The sequence below is a fragment of the Panthera pardus genome, unplaced genomic scaffold (assembly GCF_024362965.1).
Source record: "Panthera pardus isolate Hobbes unplaced genomic scaffold, ASM2436296v1 HiC_scaffold_17, whole genome shotgun sequence".
Lineage (NCBI taxonomy): Eukaryota > Metazoa > Chordata > Mammalia > Carnivora > Felidae > Panthera > Panthera pardus.
In genome coordinates this window covers 21,574,106-21,596,317 of record NW_026526732.1, presented here as the reverse complement: position 1 = coordinate 21,596,317, position 22,212 = coordinate 21,574,106, and the positions used below count along the sequence as shown (strand labels likewise).

Here is a 22,212-nt window from a genome sequence, read left to right as displayed (position 1 = left end):
CCCGGGGTAGCTCAGTTGTTTGAGCAGCTGACCCTTGATTTTGGCTCAAGTCACATGATCTCACGGTTTGCGAGTTTGAGCCCCACATCATGCATTGTGCTCACAGCGTGGAGCCTACTTAGGATTCTCTCTCAAAAATAAATAAACCAATTTGACAATAAATTATTTTTAATAAAAAAAATAAATTATTTAAAAAATAAAAAAGAAAGGAGAGGAGACAGTTGTTCCTTACAGAGGAAGGGGTGATACCAGGATTTAGTTCACACCCACATAGATATGTCTCTTCTCCCCTTGTCTCAGTGCAGAGTAACGAGTTGCCAATTTAGGACAGAAGCGGATGTCAGGATTCCTCTCCTTCTTCCAGAGTTCCTCAGACCTTATTTTCATATCAAGTGACTTTTAAGATCCTGCCCATGTCGGTGCTGCCAGAAGTAACTGATGTTACTCAGCCACTCCAGTGAGCCGATGCCATGTTCATGACGAAAATGAACAGCAGCTGATTGACTTGAGAGACTTTCAGACTTAAGGCACCCCAGTCACTTGTTTATGCAGACGGTCCCTGACATCACGATGGTGGACTTACAGTTTTTCGACTTTGTGATGGTGCAAAAGCCATAGGAATTCAGGAGAAACTATATTTCGAATTTTGAATTTGGATCTTTTCCTGGGCTAGTGTTATGCAGGATGTCCCCTTCCATGATCCTTGGCAATCGTAGCCACAGCCCCCAGGCCACCATGCAGTCACAAGGGCCAAGGACGGATCCCGTTGGCAACCATTCTGTTCCCATGCGACCATTCTGCTTTTCACTTTCAGTACAATGTTTAATAAATTACATGAGACAGCCAACTTTATTCTAAAATAGCCTCTGTATTAGATGATTTTGCCCAGTTGTAGGCTACTGTAGGTGTTCTGAGCACATTTAAGGTATGATGTTTGGTAGATTAGGTATATTCAATGCATTTTTTTTAAATGTTTGTTTATCTTTGAGAGAGGGAGACACACAGAATCCGAAGTAGGCTCCAGGCCCCCGAGCTGTCAGCATAGAGCCAGACACAGGGCTCAAACTCATGAACCGTGAGATCATGACCTGCGCCGAAAATTGGATGCTTAACTGACTGAGCCCCCCGGGTGCCCCTCAGTGCATTTTTTGACTTATGATGTTTTGAACTTACAGTATCCAGACATAACCCCATCATAAGTGAAGGAAGATCTGTTCCTTCTCATCTCTTAATTTCCTTTCCTTCCCAATTATAGCAAGTGGAGAGAAGTGTTCCTAGACATTACAGGAGGATCATTGAGAATCTCTCTCTAGCATTGAAAGTTGAATAAGGAGATATTTACCCTGTTGCCAGAAACGCCTAAGAATACCAGTAAGTGGCCAAACAGCATGCTGAGTTTGAAAGGGGCCCAGAAATGATAGGAAAGGTGGACTCTGCTAAACAGGATGTTGGGCTGGGAGAAATTCTGTTGAGAATGAAAACACTGGTTTTAGTAGTTAAAGTCTGATATTTGAATCAGGTCTTCATCAATCAGACATTCCAGGACTTCATTTAGCTTAAACGAGCATTCGGAAGCTGCTTCACAGGGAAAACCATGGGAGACTAGATTACTTCACCTGTTCATTCTGTTTCCTTGAATTGCTTTTCCCTTAATTACCTTGAATCTAATTCCGGTCTCTTTTTCAACACACAGTTCACATGTTTTTAGAAAGGTTGCTTGTGCCTCCTTTACCTCCCTCCACCTTCTGTCTCTTTCCTCAGTGCCCTGTTTGTACTTCTCTCAAAGATTTGTGGCACGTCACACATGGTGATCAGCATTCTCCTCTCTTCTGTCGACTGTAAGTTCCTGAAGGACTGGGATCATTGTGTATGAATTGCTGTCTACTCTTGTGTTTGGCATATTTCTTTCAGATTATCTGAATTTAATATCTTTTAAATTGTCTTTGTTGGTGGAAATCTTTGTTGGAAAACTCTGTCATATGCTCTTATGCCACCTTACGATGAGAGAGAAGTTGAACATTTTCTTATGGCCATGGGACATTGTGCTCTTCATTCATTACTTTTGACTTGGAGGTATTTGAGACCATATGTCCTCGTATTAAAAACTTCAGAGCATGTAACTTTTAAAATACAGTTTCAAGGGCACCTGGGTGGCTCAGTTGGTTGAGCATCCAGCTTCAGCTTAGGTCATCGTCTTGCGGTCCGTGGGTTCGAGCCCTGCATCAGGCTGTGTGCTGACAGCTCAGAGCCTGGAGCCTGCTTCAGATTCTGTGTGTGTGTGTCTCTCTCTCTGCCCCTCCCCATCACACTCTGTCTCTCTCTATCTTCCCAAAAATAAGTAAACATTAAAAAAAATAATGAATAAAAGACAATACAGTTTCAGTTTTGGTTTTTGAAATGATTTTGTATCTTCCTCCTTCTTATAGCTGATCTGGTCTAGTGCTTACAGGCCAGAGCTTGATTTCACATGCGCTTGCCCAGAGTAGGGATTGAGGTCTTTGGACTATTAGAATGGAAAACGCATAAGCTTTGTGGTAAGGCTGTCACAGAGAGCATTCTTAGGTTAATGGCCAGACCTTGAGTCAGCAAGGTAACTAGATGTCTGCGGTATAAGAAATATGTAGTTACTAGGTGCCTTTCCTGTCAACCACAAAGACTTACTTCCCTCTAACTTTCATGATAGGAAACATTTTTCCAGAAGCTATCACCCTCATCCTTTGTGTAGCCGGCTCTGACAGTGCCAGCCTGCTAAGCCAGGCAAGCACTTCCCTCAGGGCTTTTGTATTTGCAGTTCTCCCTGCCTCCTCTTTTGCCAGATAGTCTCATGGCTGGCTTCCTCACTTCCTTCAGCTCTTTCTTCAAATATCACTGTCTTTGAGATGCCTTCCTACCCCAACCCTCCCTTTCCCCTTTATCCTGTGTGGTAGATTGTTACGACAGTGAATCATGATTCTGTATATCTTGGCCCCTCTGATGTGGATCATTGCTGTTCCCCTCTCCAAGAAATGCATTGTATCTCCCCATTCTCTTGAGTCTATGTGGGTCCTCAAGACTTGCTTCCAGCAATAGAATGTGGCCGAAGTGCAAATTCTAGAACTGCATTGTCTTATGTGGTAACCCTTAGCTATATGTGACCATTTATATTTAAATTAAATCAATTATAACGAGATAAAATTTAGAATCCAGTTCTTCGATTATATTAGGCATATTTCAAGTACCACATGGTCGCAAGCAACCAGTGGTTACCATATTGGACAGCATGGTTTTGTAACATTGTTATCATTGCTGAAATGTTCTAGAGGGCAGAGCTGCTCTAGAGCCAATGTCTTAAGAGATCTTGCAGCTTTCACTCTGCTCTTTGGGAACACTAATTACCAGGCTTTGAAGGAGCCCTGTCCAACCTACTGTGCATTTAGAGGACTACACAGAGGGAAACTGAGGTATGCCAGCCAGTAGCTCACAATAATTTCCAGACATGTGAATGAGCTCGGCTTGGACTCACAACCCCAGTTAAACCACACATGACTATAGCCACAGGAGTAATCTTTGGTGGCACCAGCAGAAGACCAATCCAAAGAATCATGAAAACTAAGTTGTCATTGTTTTAAGCCAATGCGTTTCAGATGGATTTGATACACACTAGTAATAACAGACTCAACCTTCGATGTAATGACTGCAATAGTTTTGAAACTTTGTCCTATACAGTTAGTTACCTCATGGATCAGGTTGTGGACAAAAAAGGGAAGATGGAGTGAGCCCATACCACCCCTTTCAGTGAACTCTGTTACTTGTTTATCCAGGGAGAAAAGAAAATATTTGCTATTAATTAAACAATGATCAACAATAAAGTAAAATACTTAGTAGTTACTAGCTGATAATTAGATGATAGGAAGGGCTGGCTCAATCTGTGGAGCGTAAGACTCTTGATATCGAGGTTGTAATTTCAAGCCTCATGTTGGATGTAGATATTTACTTAATAAAATCTTTAAAAAAGTACTTCTGATAATTAGGCGATAGGCAAAAACTAACCTTGCCTCAGAAAATTATTTGGTCAAATCCAGAGCGAAATGGAATCCAGTAGTTATTCCAATTTAGAATAATCGCATGCGGGAGACTTTGTTATATTTTGCTCTTCTATGTTGTGGAATCCTACCAGGTATTTAATCTGAAAGCAGTTCTTCCTTTATTCCTTATTCCCTAAGCAGTTATTGAGTACTTCCTATATATGTCTAGGCAAGCACTGAAGAGAATTTCTAATGATTAAGATGTGAGCCTTACCCTAGAAGAACTGACAATGTAATGGAGGGGACAGATGCATGGTGACAAAATATCAGCATGAGCTGTGTTAGAGAAGTAGGAAGTGCTCCAGAAACTCTGAGAGTGGGAGCATACTGAACATACACAATGAGCTATTACTTTGCAGATGGGTGGGGAGAGAGGATAGAAATAAACACATGACCTAGGGAACTTTTGTGGGAGAAAGAACAGAATTATTATTTTAATAATAACTTTATTGAGATATTATTCATAGTATAAACTTCAAATGACCAGTTCAGTAGCTGTTAGTGTATTCACAGGATGGTATAACCATCATCACTGTCCAAATTTAGAACATTATCCCCCAAGAGACACCCCATACCCATGACCAGTCACTCCCCCACTCTTCTCCCAACTGTCCAGCACTAAGCAACCACTGTTCTACTTTCTGTCTCTATACGCTTACCTATTTGGACATTTCATAGTAATGGGCTTCTGTGCCTTGCTTCTTTCACTTAGCATAACATTTTCAAAGTTCATCCATGTTGTAGCGTGTGTCAGTATATCATTCATCTTTATTGCTGAAGAAGATTTTCATTTTTTGGATATACAGCATTGTGTTTATCTGGTCGCCAGTTGATGTTTGGGCTGTGTTGACAATTTTGGCTATTACGAATAATATTGCTGTGAACATCCATGTACGAATTTTTATGTAGACTTAAACTTTCAGTCCTCTTGGGTATATACCTAGAAGTGGACTTGCTGGGTCATATAGTAACCCTTTGTTAAACGTTTGAAGGAACCGCCAAATTGTTTTTCAAAGTGGCTGCACCATTTTATCATTCCACCAGCAGTATGTGAGGGTTCCAACCTCTTCACATCTTTGCCAATCCTTGTTATTGCCTGAGAACAGGATTGTTTTGAATGAAAATATAAAGTCATTAAAACAGAAAAATTCCTATCAGATTATGCTATACTCACTTAAGGCAGCCCACATAGAAGTTATGTGATATTAGAACCTACAGCTGAATGCCACTTTGTAGCTCTGTATACAAAACAACTCTGTTGGAGTCTAATTATCTTATCATTAATGTTCACCAGGTGGTTAGGAAATGCTGGTTTTCTTTTATGTCTAAGTGAGAGGTAAAAGGTGGTGAAATGATTATATGTACAATACTGTTCAAAGTTAAACCCATTTCTGACATGCAATTAAATATAATTGAAATAGGACAAATTGAATAGCAAAATTAAATTTGCAAAATATTGTGTGAACAGATATTATTAAATGTATGCTCTTTAGGGTCTTTGGTTGGTGACTTGGCATTAGGGCTTGAGCCCCACATTTTTCCTTACTTGGCATGATTCCCACCTGCCCGCACTTGCCTCTTCTACTCCCCTACCTTGGCATGTCAAAGGAGTTCACGAGACATTCCCCTGCCAACGCCCTATGCAGAGAGGGTGTTTCAAAAAGTGCTGAAGTTTAATGTGGTTAGGAAGGAAAATAGATTCTCCACCTCTGGAGGGGGGTTTCTCAGACTCAGATTTGTTTTTCATGAATCTAGGAGACTTGACTATGATATCGTAAAAACCAAAAATGTAAATATGACTGTCATTACCCCACCACCACCACCACCTTGTCCAGCTCTTCACTGGCTTCCCAGTGCCCATTATTGGTTGTCTCCGATGCTTAGTGAGGACATCATACAGTGGTTTTTGTGACCTGATACCTGCTGGGCTCTTCAGCACTTAGTGTTTGTAGTTCCCTAAGTGCACACACTGACATACTCCTTTATTCTTCTGCCAGCATTTAGTTTCCTCTTTTGAAAGTACTCTTGTCTCTCTTGTCTCTCTTTCCTCCACCAGGAAGCAATTCTAAGCCCCCTAGCTCTACTAGGTCCCAAAACACTGATGCGGGTGCTTTGTTTACCACAGTGAAAAACAAAAACCAACCAAACAAACAAAAACCCAGAAAATGTCCTTGGACTTGTGGAGCTTATACTGTCTCTGAGAGAAACAGACAATAGACAATAGTCATACAAACTAAACACCTACCTTGCATAGTAGAAGATGTTGGGAAATGTAGCAGATGGGAGAGTTAGAATTCTACATTAAATAGCATGGGTGGGTGGGCCTCACTGAGAAGGCCTCTTGGGATAAGGAATATGCTGTGTGGATTCCTGGAGAAAGAGCTTTCTGGGCAGAGTAAACAGCCAGCCAGTGAAATTGCCCGTCATGACGTCATCTGTGTTAGAGTGATAAAAGTCCAGCCATCAAGGAAGTTGACAGGCTAGTTTTCCCAAGTATCCTTCCTGTAGACAAACATATATTTCCATTCAGAGGTTTGAAAATCTAAAAATAGTTCTAACCCAGATTTCTCCTATGCCATTTCCCCTCTCCACACCCCTCAATGCACATTTTGTGGACTAATAATAATCCAGAACTCCCAGCTGGGCCCTGCTGCACACCTAAGTCATATGGATCATATTATATTCTTTTTCCACCATGAGATCAGGATTCACCCTCTATGAAATATGTGCCCCTAATCATTTTATGTTTCCAGAGGACCAGGTCTGCTTCTGTCCTCCATTCTCTGAGTCACATTCCTTTACGTTCTGTCCTCTCTCAGGTTTTAATTCCCTTCCACATCATCACCCAGTTGGTGTTCCCTGGTTTCTCTTTAGTGCCACGTCTGTAAATACTGCCTGTGAATCCTCACCCTATTTGCTCAACCGGAAGGAGGAGATGTTCCAGCTCCTTCAGCTTCCCCGTTAGCAGCTTGCCCTAAATAGGGTCATGTCTGGGACTTCACTTCCCAAAAGAAGAAACCTAGCAGAGCCCTTGCACATTATTGTAAGAATCTTTACCTCTCCCAAATTTACTGGTTAGATTGGGGCTTGGGGAATAAATACTCTTGATCACTAAAATTTTTATAAGTCTGATACATTACCCACTGGTTTCCAGTGCTGTCTTTTCAGCAACATGTTCTTTCATACCATTATTTCATATTTTATATTTCCAGGTGCTTCAGGAAGTAAATACTAGGAGTACTTTCATTTATCTGGAGCTTCTTGCTATAACACAGTAATCTAAATTTAAAGAATAGCCTCAAAACCCGGAAATGTGTACAGATATTTCTGCATTAAAATGTGTTTTCCCCATTTCTCTTCTGTCTCTTTTATTTCCACGTATCAGAAACTTTAAATGTCAGAAGATTGTCTTGTTTGTCTTGAATGTCACATCTTGGGACTCCTTCACAAGCTGCATTTCTTAATAGAAACAGTGAAAGCTCTGTCACATAGTTATTTAATGCCCCTCGATGCTAGCGGATGTGGGGATTTATTGACCTGTGCTTGCTTCACAGTCTGTCTTTGGTTATATGGATGCTGTGTAAATGTATCTACGGGTTTTAGAGCAAGTTTTAATTCATCCTATATCCTGTGCGTTATTACTGTGTCTAAATTGCGGGTGGGTGCTCTTTTGTTGTTGTTCACTCTCTCCTTTTCATATAAATTTTTGGTCAAGATAATAATTGTAAATAGTTTAAAAGTCTAATAGCACTTACAGTGCTTATCACAAAATCCAACGTTCTGTCACTCATCTCCCCTCACCCTTGCCCACCAGTGATGTTCTCTTTCAAACTCATCACTGGTGTTTTTCTGGTGTTTAGCTCCGGTTTTTCACATCAGATGATTATTCTGGGTTTCTAGATTTTTTTTTCTTTCATCTCTTGTGGACGATGAGGATTTAGCCTGCAAATACCCTGTCATCCCAACATATGTCAAATGCCATTTAAAAAAAGCAGTTGTGTTCAGAAGCCAAAATTTTATTGATTCTAAAATAGGAGTACAATGCAGTATTTTAGAAAATGAGAACAGAGTTTTAATAATGCATTGTCAGGGAACTGCACTAAAAGCAAAATATTATTAGAGCCACTAGGTGTTTCTGTGTATAATTTTAAGAGGATAACAATAATATTAGAAACAATTTTGATTTAGCTGTAGCATTCAGATAGTACGTGAGAAAATCTTCATTTCCTCTTACCTTGCAATAGTCAGGGAGTGAGCTTTGTTTTTAAACTCTAGTCAATTTGAGTCTTAATCACCAAACATTTTATGGGAGCAGAGGTGAAAGTTTAACCCTACTTAAAAGAACAAGAGTACTAAAGGCAGACTTCTGAGAATATAAATTTGCATGAAAAACTTCACAAGGGAAAAATCATAATTGCCTCAGCGTGAGAGATGGGACGTATTTGAAGATAATTGGAGACTGTCTTTTATGTGTTCTCTTTGGTTTAGTTTTGATTTCATGTACTTTAATTTGTTTCTATCTCTTAGTTTTTTTCTTTAATATATTCTGAAGAATGTAAAGCACTTCTGAGGATCTCATTACTACTTGTGAAATTGCCTTCTTCAGTACCATTGGATGTAATTTTTTTTGTCAGTCTTACAAGAAAAAGGTATCTTTGAACAGGCTGTTCTAGTTTAGCAATCTGACAGTAGTGATAACCCTAAAAGTGCATTTTGTGTAAGTTCAAATATACTGTAACAATTTCTCTTAGGTGAATATTGTAAAGATTCTTGTTTTGCATATTTAAGTCCTGTCATGTTTTTGCTTTTATATATATTTCATCATTGATGCGTGTAAAAATTGTATTTTCACTTCTAACTTTGCTTAAATGGTTATGAGTCATTCTGTCATTCCCTTGATAAGTATGATCAGAAGTAGTTTCATTGGAGATGTTCCATTACTTGGTGAACACAGTAGTTACAAATTCAACTTTTGCTTCTCTTTGCAAAGGCCCTGAAACGTGAGTTAAAGGAGAAAGAGTATTCTGTCCTGAATGCAATAGACCAAGCTCGAGTTTTCCTGGCTGATCAGCCAATTGAGGCCCCTGAAGAACCAAGAAGAAACCTACAATCAAAAACAGGTGAGATTGGTTTCTTTCATACACCATAAAACACATGTGAGGAGAACAAAAACCTGAAATAAAGTAGGAGATTTTCTTACAGTATTTCAGCATCTAATAGTAAAATTTTACCTCTCAGTGTTATTTTAATCAAATATGTCATTATTTAACAAATATCTAGATTTTTAAATTAAAAATGAAATGGCTATATAATTCATATCCTTATTTTAAAAGGAAATTAACTGCAGAAGAATAGATTTAGGAAAAGGCATCCTGTAACTAACAATTTCTTGGAGAAAGAAAAATTTACATTTCTTATATTTAAGCAAATTGATAACTTTAAGCAAAGTGATAATTATAAGTGGAAGAGTGGTATTTAAAATACAATATATATAAGTATTGAAATACCCACAAAGATTTTTTTAAACTTCTAGTTTTCCAGATAACTTTTTAAAATAAGACACTAAAGCACCTTTCTTTTACAAGCAGACAATAGAGTTTATTTAAATTAAAATCAACCCATTTATGTACTATTTATGCACTTTGACTTAAAGTTGAAACAGTAACTAACTCATTAGCAAATAGCAGTCAATCACACAGTAAATTTAAGAGATGAATTTTGGGGCCAACATAGATCTTCATTATGATTTTTCACTGTTGTCAATAAAAGCATTCTGATGCATTTTTAAAACAAGCATACCATTCAGACTATTTAAAAAATTAAAAAAAAATTATTTTAGAGAGAGGGAGAGCACAAGTGAGGGAGAGGGATAGAGGGAGAGAGAGACTCTTAAGCAGGCTCCATGCTCAGCCTGGAGCCTGACATGGGGCTCGATCCCATGACCCTGGGATCATGACCTGAACTGAAATCAAGAGTTGAACGTTCAACCACCTGAGCCACCCAGGCACCCCTGAAAATATTTTTTCATCCCTCACTTTACATAGTGCAGGCAGATCTGAAAGACTTCTTCATGCTGTGTCCCACAGCATAATTCATGAGCATTTATTACTTGTAAGGAAAGTACAGGTGGAAAATGCTTTCTTTGACTGTAGCCAAACTGGATCAGATATTTGGACAAGTACCCATTTTCCTCCTCACCCTTTCTCAGAGTAGGGTCTGAGAAATTTCAGTCCGAATAAATTTCCCATCAAGATCATGATGTTCCTTTCACTCATATGCAGAATTTGAGAAACTTAACAGATGACCATAGGGGAAGGGAAGGAAAAATAAGATACAAACAAAGAGGGAGGCAAACCATAAAAGACTCCTAAATACAGAGAACAAACTGAAGGTTGATGAGGGTGGGGGGTTAGGAGGGTGGGGAAAATGGGTGATGGGCATTAAGGAGGGCACTTGTTGGGATGAGCACTGGCTGTTGTATGTAAGTGATGAATCATGGGAATCTCCTCCTGCAGCCAGACTATAGTATGTTAGCTAATTTGACAATTAAAAAAGCATCATGATGTTCTTTGCCCTTTAAACCTAGTTTTATATGTATGTCTGTGTACACACATACACACACACACACGCACACACACACACAGCATACCTATATTTTCTAGCATTCATTTTTAAAAGTTTTTAAAAAGTGTTTATTTTTGAGAGAGAGAGAGAGAGAGAGAGAACACAAGCAGGGGAGGGGCAGAGAGAGAGAGAGAGGGAGAGGGAGAGAGGGAGAGGGAGAATCCCAAGCAGGCTCCACGCTGGCAGCACGGAGCCCCATACAGGGCTCGAACCCACAACTGTGAGATCATGACTAGAGCCAAAATCAAGAGTTGGATGTTCAACCGACAGCCACTCAGGCGCCCCTTCTAGCATTCATTTTTATTTTCTGCTGGTAGCATCATTGTCTTTCCAGTCAGCCTACTGGGGACTTAAGCCATTGTTGGGCCTCCACTTCCAACAAACCCCTCAGTGTGCAAATCCCTCGTAATTGTTACGTCTCACTTTGAAGAAGTATTCCTTCTGAGTACGCTGTTGTATATGTATCACACACACACACACACAACATGCATACATACACATAGTAGGTGCTTACTGCACAGTTGCTGAATGAAGGCATGCATGCATGTGCCGAGCACCTGTGGGGATGCTTGGGCCTTGAGGAGGTTCAGGGAAGAGGGAGGACCACCTGGGGCAGGATCGTCACAATCAGCGTTCCCCAGTGAGGAACAGAGTGGCTTTGCCTGGGCAGCTGGTAGGAGTGGGGAGCTTGTCCGTGTTGTCTGGTGCAGATTACAGAGGACCTGGAAAGTCGGACAGAACATTTCAACTTAACACAACAAGAAAAAAGGCACCATTAACAATTGTTGTTAAGCTTGGAAGAAAAAATAAGTTCACTTGTCTCACCTTTTCCAATTTAAAGTCCACCTTAAACCTGCTTTTCTCGTCCTTGCTTCCCTAGCACTTTCCAGAGAATAGAGGAAATGTTTTTGTAATAAACTGCTTCATAGCAATAAAAAAATGTTATCATATCACTAAAGCTTCACTTTACTATAAATTTTCCTTCTCAGTGGTTAGTTAGTCTAAAGGATAAGATCATATTGCTTTCTTGAGTTCTTATTTTGCTGATACATTTGGGATGTTGCCAAGCCCCATGTCCAATACTATACTGGGGGCAAGAGAAAGAGTCATCAATGTAACTTTATGATTTTCTTGTGATTTGGTTTTTTATGATTAGCAACTTTTATACTTTCTTTCCCATTATTGTTTTCTGCAGTGCTAGCTGATGTTACCTGCTGGTAAAAGTAAATGAAAGAAAATTATCCAAAATAGCTTTTATACTTTTGTTGTTCACCATGAATTAGATAGAGCTGCTATCAGAAATAGCATTTGAACATTAGTTGTCTTGTGTGATGCTACCTGAAGTACTCCCTGTTGGAGGGGTAGAGCAGGGAAGATAGAAAGATTTTTTATTCTATTTAATATGCTGTGTGTACCGTGCCATTGGGACACTCCAAAATGGACCCATCTCTTTACTTTTCAGTAACTAGTTCAGAACATACTTCTCTGCATGATTTTTCTTTTTTAAATGCCTTTTCTTCTTCCAGTTCTTTTTTTTTCTTTTTTTTTTCTATTGTCAATTATCTTACAGTGGTGTGTGTGTGTGTGTGTGTGTGTGTGTGTGTGTGTGTGGTAACCCGTGGTGTTTTACTTGAGTGCTGTGTATCACAGGTATGAGTTGTTCTCAGGCTTCTGTCCTATTAATCGATAAATGCTATTAAAAAGAAGCAAAGTAATTATTTCAACTAAATGATAAGTTGCTGATAAAGAGTCTCATCGGGTATGCTCTGCTAGATATTTCCATTCTTTCCCCAGTTTTTTTTGGATATAAGTGACATATAACATTCTGTGAGTTGAAGGTGTACAACATAATGATTAGATGTATGTGTATATTGTGAAACAGTCACCACAATAAGTCTAGCTAATATCCATCACCACACACAGTTACAAATTGTATTCCCTTGTGATGAGAACTTTTAAGATCTACTCTCTCATCATCTTTCAAGGATGTATATTTAAAATATTTAAAGATCACTGTTAATGTGACTGCCTTACCTTAAGCCCTTGCCATTTTTTGTTAGTACTACTGTTACTTCTTTTTTGTTTTTAAACATTTATTTATTTTTTAGAGAGAGAGGGAAGAGACAGTGCTTGTTCATGTGGGGGAGGGGCAGAGAGACACAAGGACAGAGAGTCCCAACTGGGCTCTGCAGAGAGCCTGATGCGGGGTTTGAACTCACGAACTGTGAGATCATGACCTGAGCCAAAGTCATGTGCCCAACCGCCTGAGCCACCCAGGCGCCTCTCTTGTTAGTTCTTTCTTAATTGTTATCTCTGCATCAACATAGACACTACAGTGATATATCTGAAACTCCGAACTGGCATTTGTTCTCCTGGTTTAAAAACCACCAGTAGCGCCTGTGATAACATCTGAGCTCCTTCACTGGGCCCACAAGGCTGGACAGGGATTTGGCCTCAGTTTTCCCATGTGGCAGCGTCTTATCTCTCTCTCTGCCCCCAAACTGATGCCCATTTGCCACCAAACTACTAGTGATGTTCTGCAGGCAATGGTTTTCCTTGTCTTTATCCTGTGGCTTACTGTCCTGTTTTGTTTTTGTTTTGTGTGTGTGTGTGTGTATGTGTGTGTTTTCTGTGTGTGGGTCTGTCTTACCTGAATTCTGACTCCTTCCTTGTTTGCCCACTCAGCCCCTGCTCATCCTCTCCCAGCCAGTGAAGGCTCAGTGTCTTTCGGGGTCCTTTTCTCTCCCAGCTCTCTTCCATGCCTCCCTGGAGGGTCTCTCCGGGATCTCTCTGACTGTGTTACCGGTATCTGTGTCTGGAGCTCAGCCCTCCCCGTACTTAGAGACCTTTCTCACTTACTGAGAATCTGACTATGCAAAATTATCTGAGCAACCAAGATAGATATTATATAGCAAATGCAGTGAAGATCCTTAGTTTTACTCAGGGAAAAGCTGCTCTCTCAGAGGTATTAGCTCTTACTTTAGATGCTGTTGTAAGTAGTTTCACTTGTTTCCCAGTGAATCGTGGGCATGTGGCAAATGGAAAGGACAGGACACGGAAAAGGGTGACCGTGAGCAATGATTGCCGGCAGTGACAGCAATGAGGAGAAAGAAATTATAAAAAGGATATATGACACTTCTAAACTAATGCAAAACAGAGTAGTCTTTGGGGCTTTTTACAATAAAAGAAAAACTGAAGCTATGAATTATGGTCTATTTATTTTTGAAGACAGAATGTAAATCAGTTAAGAGAAGGCATAGGAATTTATGCTCTGTTATAGTTTATTTCCTTTTAAAACGGCAACCGTAAAAATACAGAGCTGAAGAGGTAAAGTGTAGCTGTCTGGAACACTGACTGCCCAGAATAACTCATTCCCCTTATACGTGGTTATTAGGTAAATTTAATTTTAATTGAACTAGAATCATCTGAATAATTAAAGAAATTTTACAAAGTTCACAACTTTGTCAGTATCCCTTTGTCTGGTTTGAACAATATGGAGCTGTTTAATTTGATTTCATCTGTATTGTGTCAATACAGTAATTTTCCTTTTAACACAATTGAATTGTGTTTCATTTGATTTTAGTCACCTGGTTTATATCTGTTAAAAGGTAGAATAAGACAGTAAATGTCTTGTTGTCCTTTGTATTGTTTTTTGTACTTCTAAACCACTTTTGTATTCTCTTAACTATCCCAATAAGTCAGGCAGATAGAGCAGCACGCCTTTTCTTTCTTTCTTTTCTTTTTTCTTTCTTTCTTTCTTTCTTTCTTTCTTTCTTTCTTTCTTTCTTTCTTTCTTTCCTTTCCTTTCCTTCTTTCCTTTCTTTCTCTTTCTTCCTTCCTTCCTTCCTTCCTTCCTTCCTCCCTCCCTCCCTCTCCCTCCCTCCCTTTCTTTCTTTCTTTCTTTCTTTCTTTCTTTCTTTTCCTTCCTTCCTCTTTCTTTCTTTCTTTCTTTCTTTTCCTTCCTTCCTCTTTCTTTCTTTCTTTCTTTCTTTCTTTTTTCTTTCTTTCTTTCTTTCTTTCTTTCTTTCTTTCTTTCTTTCTTTCTTTCTTTCTTTCTTTCCAGTAAAAACACAAAGGCCAAGAAAATACTGTGATGCTGAACAAGGTCACCAGCTAATGTAGGGTAGATCAGGAACACAGCATGAGCTTCTACGTTGCGACCCTTCTTAACCTGCAGTGAGTGTTTTGGCTGGCTTTGACCACATCTCTTCATTTTTATCTCCTCTCTCTCTCTGCTCATTGGCCACAGACCTGGCTCCTTCTCCACTTTCAGTGTCTAGAGCTTCTTCACCCTGCACAGCTGTTTTTTGGCTTCTGCCTTATTCTCCCAGCCTCTCCTTACCCCTTGCTGTTCTCAGTTCCAGCTTTCAATTCCTTTGAAAACCGGACTCAGCCACAGTCAGCCTTAGCCCACGTCAGTCCCCAGACCTCTTGAGATAATCAGGGAATACACATGCCTTGTCACCTATTTGTCACCTATAGTTCAGGGTAAAGGTCACATTTGCACAGGGGAGTGAGAGCTTTCACATCAACGTCCCTCTCCCCATGCTGCATAGAGATTTCAGTGCACATGCACACAAATGCATACATATTATATGATTTGAGGTTAGGTATCAATCGCTAAGTAAAACTTTTATAGGACAGTTCAGCTCTAAAAGTGTTTAGACAGTTGTACCGTTTATTGTATGAGTGGGTATAGAAAAGCTCTTTTCCTCTTCTCAGCTTTTCATGTTGAAAAGAAAAAATATTGCATTATTTGTATTCATCAATTTCCCCATGAGTCTTCTTTAAAAATTATTCCAGTGAAGGCATTACTATTGCTACAACTATTATTTTCTTCCAGGCTGTCTGAACATTATTTCTTTTTCAGCGTGGTATACTTGATCAGTTGATTTTGTTTCATTTAAATGATAGTCCTAGGAAAAAGACAACTATTAGTTAATTGTACTATTTCTGTACTCTATATGTGTGTGTGTGTGTGTGCGTGCATGTGTGTGTACTTTATATAATTATGTATGCTTGTACTTGTTAATGGTGAATCATTTTTTTCAGATAAAAAAGTATGTATGGATTAATATTTTTTGTCTTTGGTCTTCAACAGCTGTTTAGATTTACTAGGAGTTAAGGTTTTAATTCTGGGCATACTGTTTTATTTTAATTACTAACTGTTTCATAATATTTTAGAAAGCCCATTATTAGAAATATTTTTCTCCTCTGTGAAATCTTACATATGATGTAACAAAGAAGCAATAAATGACATTTTCAGTCTACTATGTCAGTCCATTTTATGCCAATATTAGCAAACCTGCAAATAAAATTTCATGATTGTTAAATGAGTGAAAGTGAAATTATCGTATAGCTTAGTACAAGTTACTTTTACATGGATTCCTAGTATAACTTAAGTTTACATTAAAAAGATGGCAGTAATTATTTCCTTGCATCTCATAAAATGAGACCAAATTATACATTATAACCTAAGTAATTAGGCTAGTAAAACTAATGGGTGTTTTTTTTCCCAGGGCATTTTTGTTTTCCTAATAACAGCTTTATTGATTAGAATCTTAGTTATTGTAAATGGCAAACACCCAACTTCCATAAGCGTAGGCACATGGGGGAATGTATTAGCCCCAGTAGCCCAGTATGGTAAGGGCAAGGTCACAGCTGGCATCAGGGACTGGAGTGCCATGCAGAAGCTTTTTCTCTATGCACCCTTTCTCTCTCCACCAGTTTTGATTTTCTTAGCTTTCCTATAACCATGTACCTCATGACCTGGCCCCAGGGAGGGGCAGGCCCTTCTTTAGATCCAGTGCATCACACGAGAGGGTTCTGACGGACTCGGCTTGAGTTAGGTGGAGCTTTGGGTCTGCTGGGATTGGCACACCCCTGCTATAAATATAATGTTAGATGGAAGAACGACCAGTGCCCAAGAAGGGAGGGAGAGAAATGTTAGTAAACATAGATGTTCACAAGGCAACATTGATCACGCTGCCAAGCACCTCACATGTCTTGTTTCCTTTAATCCTCAAAACAACTCATTGAGGTGTGAGTACTGTCACCACCCATTTGACAGATGAGCAAATGGAGACTCGGAGAGTTTTGGAAGCACACTGTCACTCGTGACAGCATCGAAGTGCCATGTTGGGCTTGTCGCTAGGCTTGGTGCAATTAACCACCATAGTATACTCTCATTACCCTTGTAATCAGAGGTGCTTCCAGCACTTTAGTAGAAATAATTTTCTATATTCTACTTTAAAGCAATTTCATACAATTTCATACAATAGGAAATATGTCTGTAAGTCTTTACTTTTCCCTTTACTGTTGCTTTTTCTTTACTAAAATACCAGGCTGCTTAATAGAATGACATACCAGTTCACTGATTTCCTAGCATCAAGAGAGAATGTGGTTAAGCAATATTAGACTTTGTCTTTTTAATTTTCATATAAAAAATTGAAGGATAAATAATAGCTTTCAGGCTTATAGACCAAGACAATAATTTAATTAACTTCTCAAGTCCAAATTAGATTAGTAATGTAGTAATGCATGAAAAAACACAGAAAAATAGAATGTTCCTTTCTTTTCCAGTGTTCTTAACTACAGAGCAGCAATGTGATCCTTCCCAAATTAAAGTTCTATAATGTATGGATGGATGTAATCAATCTAGTCTTCAGCTTTCCTAAAATATATGAGTCGGCTGAATAAGCCTACTGATTGGGTAAAAATTTCAAAAACTTTTTTGCATGATAATGAATACCATAGTAATGAAATCCAATTTAAATAAACAAATCAACATTCTTGATGAAGAATTATATGGTAACAATGATAACAAAGGTTAGTTTGATGGGCACAACATTTTAAATTAATTGTTCACCATCTGTTAGGTTCTCTAATCGCTATCACAACCATCCGTAAATTACATTTGCCTCATAAAAAAGATGGCAGTATTTTACATGTATGTATTTTCTTATAATCAACATCTGGGATGTTATTCTCTTAAATATAAAGAATAGGAGGATACTAAACTCTTTTAATGGGGTAGTATACTTACTTTGCTATTTTTGTTGTTCCTCTCAAAAGCTGGAATCTTTAAAAGTGAATTAGAGGGTTTGCCATTTTTTTAAAGTTTATCTATATATTTTGAGAGAGAGAGAGAGTGTGTGTGTGCAGGTGGGTCAGAGAGAGAGAGATTGAGAATCCCAAGCAGACTCCTCAAGCGCAGAGCCCGATACAGGGCTCAATCCCATGAACTGTGAGATCATGACCCGAGCCAAAATCAGGAGTCAAAAGCTTAACCAACTGAGCCACCAGACGTGCCAAGGTTTGCATTTAAAAAAAAAAAAAGTTTAATGCTAGCAAAGACATAAAGTCTTCTCTTCATTTAAACTCCTCACTTACTATGGCAGTACATAAACATAAGACTTGCCTAACTTCTTTTGCAAGAATGACTAAGTATTTTAGATACTGAGGATACAACAGCGAAGAAAACCCCTCCTGGAGTTTACATTCCCAGCTTCCCTTCTTCTCAGTTCCACCCCTTCCCCCCAGTGACCTGTCTGCTGCTGTTCAGCACACACAAATGACATGTATAAATTACAAAGCGGCCATCAGTGTGAGGAAATTCAGGGAATATTCAGTTACAGAAAATTGAAAGCTGAGTCTCAGGTTGCTTAGCCAGGTCTGTTCCAGGGTGTCTCTGATGTTCCTGCACTTTTCTTGGAGGTTATTTTTTTTTTTAATTTTTGAACGTTTATTTATTTTTTATTTATTTATTTTTTTTTCAACGTTTTTTAATTTATTTTTGGGACAGAGAGAGACAGAGCATGAACGGGGGAGGGGCAGAGAGAGAGGGAGACACAGAATAGGAAACAGGCTCCAGGCTCCGAGCCATCAGCCCAGAGCCTGACGCGGGGCTCGAACTCACGGACCGCGAGATCGTGACCTGGCTGAAGTCGGACGCTTAACCGACTGCGCCATCCAGGCGCCCCATGAACGTTTATTTATTTTTGAGAGAGGGAGAGACAGAGCACAAGCCAGGGAGGGGCAAAGAGAGAGAGAGAGAGAGAGAGAGAGAGAGAGAGAGAGAGAGAGAGAGAGGGAGAGGGAGGGAGACACAGAATCCTAAGCAGGCTCCAGGCTCTGAGCTGTCACTACAGAGACTGACATGGGGCTCGAACTCAGGAGCTGTGAGATCGTGACCTGAGTTGAAGTTGGTTGCTTAACTGACTGAGCCACCCAGGTGCCCCAAGGTTAATTTTCTTAATGATCTGTCCTTACTTCTTCCTCAGTTCAATGCTGGGTTTATTTACTTTGGCCCATTTTACAGGAAGAGTAAAACTTAAAAGTATCCAGACTCTGGTTCTACCTCCATTAACTTCTGATCAAAAGTACCATTTATCTCCCTCCACAGTATGCTGCATTTCTGATTTCCTCTCCATTTTCCTTCCCTCTCTTACTACCTTGCATATGGGTGTTTGTGAAAGATACTTCCCACAGCTCTTTACTTTGGAGATCTTGCTTTCTCTAAACATACTTGTTCAATGTCCTTTTTTTCCCCTTAAGGATTTGAGAAGTCCCTTGGCAGCATGGATGGGTACATATCATCTTTATCATGTTCTTACTGAAAGATTTAGGCTACACATGAACAGGTTAATCTAGTCTGGGTAACCTCTTATTATTGTCACTCTTATAATGTATTAAATGAACATAATTAGAAATATTACAGTAATCAGCTGATGACCCTTGATGATGTACTTGTAATCTAGTTCATAATGATTGTTATCATCATACAAAATAGGAAAAGGGTGGAGTCCTCTTAAACACTGATCATCAGAGAGATTAAGTTAATCATGTAATCAGAAAATGTAGGAGAGAATATATTTCCCATTATTTTAATCAGAAACATCTTTTGATCATGAAGGGGAGAGAGAGAGAAATGGAGGGCAGGTAAAGAGAGAGTAAGAGCAAGTCGGGTCTCTAGAGATATGAGGATGCTTTGCTTTTTCCTGTGAATTTTTATTGGCTAATTCTTGGTTTGTTTATGTGAAAAATCCCTAGAGATGTCTACGTCTCCCAGACTTAGTAATAAAATCATAAAAGGAATCATAAAAGAAATTAGCCTTTGTTGAGGCCCTCCTGTGTGCCAGGCGTGTGCCAGTAACTTTATAGTTATTAACTGAAATTCAAAAAGATAAGGAATATATTTACGATTACATAACTTGTTAACGTTGGAATTGGTATATGATCTCCTAATCTTTTCTTGCACTAGACTAGTCCAGAAGTAAAAATGCTACTCTGGAGGGTTTCTTTTCTATATTTGCTGGTCTTAATATTTTCATCACTTGGTGAAATACAACAAGATTGTAGATACATGCAAAAAAAAGCAAAATGTACAAGTAAGATATTTGGAATTACCATACTTGAAATAACTTTGTGAAGTTTATCCTTCTCTTTCACAGTAAAAACCTTTTTGTAAATGCTTTAGATGGGTGTGGGGAGGAGGAAAGAAAAATAAATAGAAAGATTTCCACTTGAAGTTATAAAGTTGAGTATGCTCAGTAAGGAGTAAAGCTAAAAGTTCCATTGAGCCCAACTCAGTTCACTAATTATATATTGAGGACTTACCGGTCTCTAGACTGGGTGCTGCTAAACCAAGATGGAAAGAAATAAAACATGCATGACATAAGGCTTTCGAACCTACAAATAAAAAGTCACAGTGCAGGGGCACCTTGGTGGCTCAGTCAGTTTAGCATCTGACTTCGGGTCTGGTCATGATCTCATGGTTCGTGGGTTCGAGCCCCGCTTTGGGCTCTGTGCTGACAGCTGAGAGCCTAGATCCTGCTTCAGATTCTGTGTCTCCTCTCTCTCTCTCTCTCTGCCCCTCCCCTCTCACATTCTGTTTCTCTCTCTCTCAAAACTAAACATAAAAAAAAAATCCCAATGGACATTATAAATGTCAGTTTCGTATTGAGCAAGAAAATACCATAAATATGGAAAGTCTTTATTTAAAACAACTGGGCTGATTCTAATAGAGTTCTATACTATTTCACAGGAAAAACATATACTTTAATTTTTTTTAATGCAAAATGTTTTTGTACAAGCACGTATAAGGAGATTGTTTTCCCCTCTACTATTAAGATTTCTTTGAGATATAGTGGCTTTGGCTTTCTTACAGAATTGAATTTTAGACCTCTGAAAGCCCTTGGTATAAAATATTTTCCCAGCATGAGAAAACAGGGTTCCCACTCGATACAAGTGAGATGAGTAGGGTTACTTAGCTCTCCTAGGAGCAAAGGGCAAGATGGGGGGGGGCAGAGCTGGTCCCAAATCCTAGTCTGTGCCCTTGGTCCAGCTTTGTTTTCCACCTGCATTGCAGGGTACCACGGGCAGTCTTTCTCTCCAAGCTATAGAAGTAGTGTGGTATAAATGCCACCAATTCATTTGCATAGTTGAGGAATAAAGATAATTGGACAAGAGAGAAAAATTGAAGATTGATCATTGCTTTCTCTTGTCTTTTCTTTTTCTTCTTTCTTCTTCCTAAAAAATAGTTATCAATTTTCCTAAAAGATCTGTTATGACATAATAATCACTCTTTTAAATTACATAAATTCTACATGAAATTAATATAATAATTATAATTATATTTATTAATATAAATTTACAATATTTATAATTTATATTTATAAATGATCTATTTATAATAGATATAATAACCTAGAACAGGTTAATAATCTATAATCTATATATATAATAGATAATAACCTATTATGTATTATGTATAAATATATAATATATAGGAAGTAAGTATAATTCCACTCTCAACATTTGGTCAGTTAGATGGGAAAGCCTGTCAAGGGAAGAGAACGGAGAAACAGTGCTGCCCCTCAAAGAAATCCACAGAGAAACACGTACATGCACACACACACACACACACACACACACACACACACACTCTCTCTACAGGGAATAGGAAAGTGACAGAAAAAGAGCTTCTGGTCTGAAAATTGTCAGTAAATTTATTTGGTTTTATCCTGCTGTTTCCTCCGTCTCTCCGATTAGCCTCTATTACTGCCTTTTCAAATGCAAATTAGATTACCCTCTTATCTTTGAGCTTCATTTGCTCTCGGCCTTCAGTATTTAGTGGCCCTGCGCTGCGTGGGAATATGACATACCAACTCACCGGAGTGGAAATACTCCAGCTTCAGCAGCAGGGACCAGAGAAATCAATTTGTGAGCCAAGAAGCTGGCGGTGCTTCGTCCTGGCAACACATTACAATCATCTGGGGAGCTTTTAAAATATATCCACACTGCCCTTCACCCTTGACCAACTAAATCTGAATCTTTTAATATTTTGGGGTAGGGCTCCTGGGGCTCAGTATTTAAACACAAACAGGCAAGCAAATAAACTCTCGGAGGGGGTTCTCATATGTCCCCTGAATTCTGAACCACTGGGTCCAGAAAATTCTCTACTCCTGCATGAGGGTCTTAAAATGTATGGCAAAAAAATCTCTTCAGAAATTTTGAAGGAAAC

The 22,212-nt window shown here is 38.9% G+C and overlaps 1 protein-coding gene across 7 annotated transcripts in view; it reads left to right on the top strand.

The window, feature by feature from the left end:
- Positions 1-22,212, top strand: part of UTRN (utrophin) — a 487,285-nt gene that overhangs the window by 364,590 nt on the left and 100,483 nt on the right. For all 7 annotated transcript variants that reach the window (XM_053904408.1, XM_053904406.1, XM_053904407.1 and 4 more), the window contains one exon: positions 9,055-9,184. In XM_053904408.1, coding sequence (XP_053760383.1) covers positions 9,055-9,184 — 130 coding nt within the window. The remainder of the gene's footprint in view (positions 1-9,054; positions 9,185-22,212) is intronic.